The sequence below is a fragment of the Vigna umbellata genome, chromosome 4, assembly GCF_029865625.1.
Source record: "Vigna umbellata cultivar VRB3 chromosome 4, Vumbellata_1.0, whole genome shotgun sequence".
In the NCBI taxonomy this organism is placed as follows: domain Eukaryota; kingdom Viridiplantae; phylum Streptophyta; class Magnoliopsida; order Fabales; family Fabaceae; genus Vigna; species Vigna umbellata.
This window is the reverse complement of record NC_142168.1, coordinates 47,483,806-47,491,805: the sequence shown is the minus strand read 5'-3', so window position 1 is coordinate 47,491,805 and position 8,000 is coordinate 47,483,806. Positions and strand designations below refer to the sequence as shown.

At 36.3% G+C, this 8,000-nt stretch overlaps 1 protein-coding gene across 1 annotated transcript; it reads right to left on the bottom strand.

Annotated features, from left to right (window-relative positions):
• Positions 1-1,116: 1,116 nt before the first annotated feature.
• LOC148200417 (uncharacterized) lies at positions 1,117-6,576 on the bottom strand. Its single transcript, XM_088112941.1, has 5 exons — positions 5,408-6,576; positions 2,130-2,236; positions 1,957-2,039; positions 1,752-1,869; positions 1,117-1,229 (listed from the first exon to the last, which is right to left on the bottom strand). The coding sequence occupies exons 1-5, from the start codon at positions 6,574-6,576 to the stop codon at positions 1,117-1,119; spliced, it is 1,590 nt and encodes a 529-aa protein (XP_087969067.1).
• Between the last annotated feature and the right edge of the window lie 1,424 nt (positions 6,577-8,000).

Sequence of the window (8,000 nt, the reverse complement as noted above, 5' to 3'; positions counted from 1 at the left end):
GTTTGGATGTCATCAAATTTATTTCTTTCATGAGTCATAGAGGGGTCAATGAGCCCATATACATCATTGAACCCCTTCTTGTTACTAAACATCAAACATATACCTAAAATGAAGAAATAATCTGATATAAGTAACATGATAAAAAAGAATTACATAAAAAAGTTCTCATAAACTTACATCATCCACAGCTGAATGAGTGTAATATTAATTTCTTCTCTCCCCGATGCAAGCTCCCTAACATCTTGCCGATGCAAGTACAATGGGATATGAGCTTCTCTTCCAAATGTAGTAGAATCCCATTGTACAATCATCGGCACATCTGAAATGATGTTAGCAAGCTCGCGTAACATCAAGCTCGCGTAACGCACCAAGAGGGTCGTCCTCAGATAAATGAGTCTTCTTCGGTGTAGGACTTCCCTCTTAACCTGTCTGTTGTTACATGAAAAAATGGTTATGTTATGACGTCAAATAGAAGTAAATATTAAAATTGAGAAGTATATAGTATGAGTGTTTACCGGGGGATCAGATACATCACCAACCAAATGTCTAGGTCAGGCGACGAACGACTTAAATGCCTCTTGCACAGTGAAAAACTCATTTGTAGGCACAGGAAGAACGGCATCTGGTACGACAACTTCATCCACCATGCCCTTGACCTCATCTTCTGCTAGTTGTACACCATGCACTACAGTGGTTGTCTCACAGACTGTGCCACGAGCCACTAGTATGGTCCCGGTATCAGAGAGAATATATAACTGACATGGATGACGTCCCTTGGGGCACCGGCAGTTGAGCAACTTCCTTTACCGCTTCTACCTGTCAAATTAAATGTTAGGTTATACAAAAAGTAAATTAATAAAAAAAATGATTATTAAGTTTACTTGTAGGGGGCACAACATGTTCCGCTATAGGAGATGGCGGAGGACGATTGCCATAATCTTCATAATGGTGTTGGTACTGGCGCGCAACCATTTCAACAACTTCAGCATACAACTCTGCCCGAACCTTCTTTGTCATCTCTTATGTCATTTATTTTCTTATTTCCTCCTTCAGCTTTTTTTCATACTCTTTACTTAATCCGGATGAAGATGGACACGAGGAAGGCTCAAAGAACTGTCATATGCCTATGCCAGTCCCAGGAGCACGCACTCGTCCTAGGTGCTCAGGTCGTCCAATAGTTGTGGCAAGAATATCCCACGACCTTGTTGAGTGAATTGACCTTGGGAGCTCTGCTCAACCAAGGAGTCCTATAACATAACAAAACTTCATAATTATTTGAAAGATCTATGTAATATATATAACAAAAATGTTGTTTAAATATGAAAAATGACAACTTACAATTCTTTCAGATATCTCTCTAGCAGTGCCGAAAGTGTAGGAGCCCGATGATCTTAAACGGGATAACTTCCACTTCTCGTGCCGAGATGGTGGTGAAGGAGAAGGAGGAGGGTCACCACCCTCAGAAAGTGAAAGTCTACTATCTGACTTCTGCTTCATTATTTTCTCCTCAAGCTTCCTGTATCCACCACGAGACAGTAGGTGTGGATTTTTATTTTGAGCACTTATACCCTGTGCTTTTGACCTTGTTTCTTGTGACAAAATGAAACAATTGTTATGATATAAATTATGAATGATGAATTGAATTATTTTACCTACACTTACCTGCCACGTCTCGGATGAACGAAGCTCTACAAACTGACGCCATGTTTCTTCATCAATTGCAGAATATTTAGAACATGGAGTTTCATTACCTTTTGCTCCAAATATATATCTGGACGTCAGTTTTGTCTTAAACCCCTGAAATCTTTCTGCAATTGCAGATAAACACCTAATCCTTAGGCTCCCGACATTTGACATATCAAATGTCATCTGCAACAAAGAAAGTAATAACCTTATATCAATACAAATTTATCAATATGTAGAATCTAGAATTTGGAGCAATATTGTTTAACTTACCAATAGATCTTGTAGGATAAGATTTCGATCAGCCTCAGATACATGGTCAAAGGATGGAGTAAGTATAGAGATACAATCATGTGCTAGTACTCCAAGGTAAGACCTAAATACATCTGCGTTTGGGCCAGATGCAACTCCAGTGACCACGTCAATAATGACAGGTGTCCTCTCACCTGCATTTCTTCTAAGTATAAGTTGTCGTAACCTCGTCACTCCTCTCGTCCATCTAGAAGTGGTGGGGACTTCATCCCCTAACGAATGAGGTGGGTCGACCATATATCTGTCATAATAAATAAGATGAAAGATTAATAAAACACTTATAAAATAACATATATTATTTAACAAAAGCCATAAATATTTACACAAACATGAAATTCATACATAATCATATGGATTGGTCATATGTATATTCCCTCGTTGTGATCTTCCCGAATTTCTTGTATATCATCAATTAGAGGGTTGTCATCCAAATTAATTGTCATTTTAAATGGATGGTTGTCAAAAATATGAAGACTACTTAGATTCTCTTCTCTATCTTCAATTTGTCTTTTTTCTTCAAGAGCGACATACCAATGGTCAGACGTAGGATCTTTGACATAAAAACCTGACTTGCTTGATATGCCATGATAAACGGTTCGTCTCCATAACCAACCTTTCAAAAGTCAACTAGTGTCATACAAGATTCATCTATTTTGACCCGCAAGTACCGCTCAGCGCCAGTTTACCGCTGAGCGGCACTAATGAACACCCGTTGGCACCGCTGAGGGGTGAAAGTGCAGCTGAGGGGAAGAATTCAACATACGCACTTACCGTTGAGCGGCATTATTTTGGGCTTAGGCCCACTTTTTTGTAAATTTCGAATAGTATATAAGCTTTAGGACTTCCTAGGATTTGTATCTTTGGCAGAGTACGAAGCAAACACACACCTTTCCACCCCTTGGAGGAAGATCTTGGATGCTAAGGCTACCTACCCAACTTTCTTGGGTTCTATCTTTCACTATTTCATTATTGTTCATCTAGTTTCACCATGAATATGGTGAACTAAAGTCTTCTTGTTGTTGGGGAATCAATTTAATCTTTTGAAGCTCTCATATATGGAATTTATGTTTAAACATTTTATTTGAGATACATGTTTTCTTTCATTAATAGGTAGGGTTTTTCCTCTTTGCTCAAAGCATGCATTGTTTAACTCATTCGATGTCATGATTATTGATTTTGTCGATATGGACACATACGGGGAAATCTAGATCTGGGGAAATTCTCCCAATAGCATATTGGCTAGACATAGGGATATGAGGGTTGGTTGCCTTTAAGCTTCTATTCTTCATATTTAATTATTAGGGATGCTAGGAATTGTATGAACTCGTAATTCAAGATAGGCTTTCTTCGCAACGTAATTTAGAGAGTGGCATTAACATTGATGAAAAGAATGATGAATTCCTAAAATATATGAAAGTGGATAAGATGAAATTGATTACCCCAACAACATACTCATCCATATAATTCGTTCAGTGTTTGTGTTCTTCTTTCCCATTGATCATCACATGCAGACATGTTTACTTTTTGTCTTTTGCATTTGAAACTTATAACAATTTGTTCTCAAGTCTTAAATAATCAAGAAATCATATAACTAACTAGGTCGTGAGTCCTTTGGGAGAACGATACTTGGTCTTACTGAGTTTATTACTTGATATGATTCGGTCACACTTGCCGAGGGTTAAACAAGTTTTTGGCGCCGTTTTTCGGTGTTCATAAATTTGTCATCAGTAATCAACCTCTCATATCTCTTCTATTCTACCATAATATCTCATTGATCCAATTATAAGATTTTGATCTTTGGATGTGGAAAATCGTAGCAACTCAGCTTCTAGACTAACGCCACTATTTTGTATTGTGCTTTTATCATCCAAAGTCTTTGTATAGAATGTGCAATTATTAACTTCATAACTTGTACAACATATACCATCAAACTTCAAACCATTTGCTAGCCACAACAAAGTCTCAGAAGACCGTGATTCTTTCAAAACTTCATATTTGAACCAGGACAAGAATGTTCTGTTATGCTCCATCAACTGTCATTTCTCTGATTGTCTTGGATATTTGTCCTTTACAATGACTTTGTGTGCTTCCAAAAACGGGATCACTTCATTTCTGTTGTTTAATATGTACAGATGTGCTTGCATCAATTCTTCACAACTTTTCGTAACCCTATTCACACCTCGGATGCTTTTACTTGTAGAACATCTATTCAACCATGATGTCCGAGGGACTCCTATCGAATTTTCTTTAGTCATATAATCAAAGCAAAACTCAATACTTTCTTCAACAATATATCTTTCAATCATTGAACCTTCTGGACGATATTGATCTTTTACGTACTCTTTCAAAATCTTCATATAACGCTCAATAGGATACATCCATCTTAAGTATACTGGTCCACACAACTTTATTTCTCTGACAAAATGAACAAGTAAATGCACCATGATGTCAAAAAAGGGTGGAGGGAAAAACATTTCTAGTTGACACAAGATGATGATAATGCCGCTTTGAAGTTCATCTAACTTTGTAGGATCGATGACTTTACTACAAATTGACGAGAAAAATGAGCACAATCGAGTTATGGTCTGCCTAACTTTTTTGGGCAAAATTCCACGAATTGCCACCGGTAACAATTGTTGCATTAAGAATGGCAATTGTGAGACTTGAGTTCAACAAGCTTTAAGTCCTGCATTGACACTAAGCTCTTGATATTTGAAGAGTATCCTTGTGGTACCTTGATACTCTTTAAACAAAGACAAAAACTTATCTTCTCTTCTCTGGACATTGTGTAACATGCAGAGGGAAAATAAGTACGTTTACCAATCTCTCTTGGTGCCAACTCTTCTCGGATCTTCATGTCAACCAAATCCAAACGCGCATTCACTCCATCTTTTGTTTTTCCCTGGATGTTTAGTAGTGTACCAATCAAGCTATCACAAACATTCTTCTCTACATGCATGACATTTATGCAATGTCTAACATCTAACTTTGACCAATATGGAAGATCAAATAATATTGATTTCTTCTTCCAAGGGGTCGTTACAGAAGACTTCTTGGACGTTTTCCCAAATACATGATGTACTCTATTAACTTTTTCAAGAACTTCAAGTCCAATAAGTAGAATGGGTGCATTGTCTTTCTCTTGTTCTCCATTGAATGCTTTCTTTAACCTTCGATATGGATGATTAGATTGTAAAAATCGCCGATGAGCATATACACTGTCTTCCTTCCGTGTTTTAATTGTTGAGCTGCAGTGTTTTCTTCACATAAAGGACATGCTTTATGACCCTTCAAACTGTACCCCGACAAATTAACGTAAGCTGGAAAGTCATTAATGGTGCAAAATAACATTGCATTTATCATGAAAATTTCTGAAGCAAAGGCATCAAATATTTCAACCTCATCAACCCACAACAACTTCAAGTCTTCAACTAGTGGCCTGAGATAAACATATATGTCATTTCCAAGCTGCTTTGGACTAGATATCAACATTGACAACATCATGTACTTTCTTTTCATGCACAATCCAGGAGATAAGTTATAAATTATCAGTATAACGGGCCAGCAACTCTGATTGGTACTTAAATTATCAAATGGGTCCATTCCATAAGTAGTTAAGCCAAACCTAAAATTTCTACATTCTTGACCAAATTGAGGGAATTCGTGATCAATATTTTTCCATTGCTTTGAATCAGCTGGATGACGAAGCAGCCCATCAGTTGTTCTCTCATCTGCATGCCATCTTAGGTTTTTAGCTTCTTTGAGATTCGCGAACAAACGCTTAAGTCTGGCCATGAGTGGAAGATACCAAACTACTTTCAAAGCAGAACCATTCTTTTCTGTGTGACCACTATCTTCACTATTGTTTTTTGACTTGTATCGTGATAACCCATATTTTGGACACTTTATCAAAACTTCATTCTCATTCCTATATAATATGAAATCAATCAGACATGCATGTATCCGTTTATACTCCATACCCATCGAACAAAGAATTTTTTTTGCACCATAATTACGAGTGGGTAATGTATTTCCATCTCGCAGCATTTCATTCAACAACGACAACAATTCTGTAAAACTCTTATCAGTCCATCCATTGGTCGCATTTAAATTCATGAGCCTTAACACCACTAACAACCATGTGAACTTAGTTGAACTGGCATACAAAGGAGTCTCCGCATCAGTGAACATCGTTTCATACACATGCGCTTGGGCAAAAGCTTCTACGCCAACATCGCAGATCATGTTTTCTAAGTTGTCTTCTTCTGGTCGATCTTCCATATCCATGGTGGAATCATATACATTTTCAATTGGAAAGACAGTTGGAAATTCTAAAAATTCGTCGTGCCATATCCATGTTGTATAACTTCGTACGAAACCATCACAGATCAGATGTTCCCTAATATCAATTGCATTCAACTTCCTCCCATTCAAACAATTCACATAGGGACAGCTGAACTTGACTTCATCATCACCACTTCTACTCGCATTACATTGCGCAAACTCTATAAATTCTTTTACCCCTCTCTCATACATAGTGCTGATGCGTGGTAAATTAATCCACCATCGATCCGTATGCATGTTTACTGAAATTGTTTACACAATTTCAATAATCTTGAATGATCACTTTGATAGTGTTTTATTCAAGGTGTGACCCTATCCCATTCAAGAAGATTCACTTTTTTTAGTTTATTAAACATATAAATTTTAAACAACATATCTAAAATTTCACGAAATTTTGTCAGCATTTCGCATTGGTCTTTAGGTTACACAAATGAAAGTGATTATAAATCACAATCAAATATGCACCCGAAGATTAATACAAAACACAACTGCAAAATTTCATGTATATTAAAATTGATATGTATTAATAATCTATGAAAAAGTTATTACTCTTCTTAAACTGTCCAACCGGACAATTCAAGATTCAATACTTGTAAATTATTATTATCATCTCCTTTCTATTCATTTTTAAAAAGTACATTTGTTCAAAAAAATCTGGAAATAGTAAATAATTTTTGTATTGGATCTCAAACAGGAAACTAAGGCTAATTCTCAACAACAATATATATTCAAGCAAACAAATAATTTCATATACAACATGCAATATATTCAAGCAAACAATATATTCACGCAAACAATATATTGAAGCAAACAATATATTGAAGCAAACAAATAAGTATACGTTCATATTAAAAGGAAATTTTTAAGAATAGAAACCTAGGAGTGTGAAAGTCAGTCAAAAACTACAATATCTGCACAAAAACAAACAACACATTAATTAGTCTCATGATTCCTAACCTTAAACTTTATTTCATCATCAAACATTCAAAAACTAGTAGACTATATTTGGCTTCTCCGCTTATAGTGCTTACTTATAAGAGATGTAACACTAACCTTCATTACATTGCTTTAATTACTAATTTACAACGAGAATAGTAAAAACTAAACAAACTAAACAATGCCAAGTATAGAAAAGTGGTCTCCATCATATCAAATCTTATACATTAAGTGAAATATTGAAACTATATCTCTTGAAAATAATGTCTCATAAAATAGTCATTTAATCTATCAATAATGACACAAATAACACACATACGCAGAGGCTGCAGGGCAAGGGTCTACACCGGCGAAGGCTGCACAGATGTAAGTGTATGGCAGACAATACTACATCGGGTCTGTGAAAAACCGAAGCAAGAGGGTATAGGCATCGGGTCTAAGCTCCGAAGCAGAAGAACCATCTATAAAGTTGTCAAAAGAAAGTCTGATTTGCAGATGGAGGTGACAGTAGACTTTATAGGCATTGGTTTCCCCATTTAACCGAAGCAGTATAAGTAATAGGCATCGGTTGGTGTTTAACTGAGGCGTATAAGGTTTCTATATTTACGAAAACGCCATCGCGTTCTTATACGCTTCGGTTTCGTAGTAACCGAAGCGTATATGACGCATTAGAAGCCTTTTTTTTACTAGAGTTAACTCAAGGAAGATTAATCTCATTTTCACTA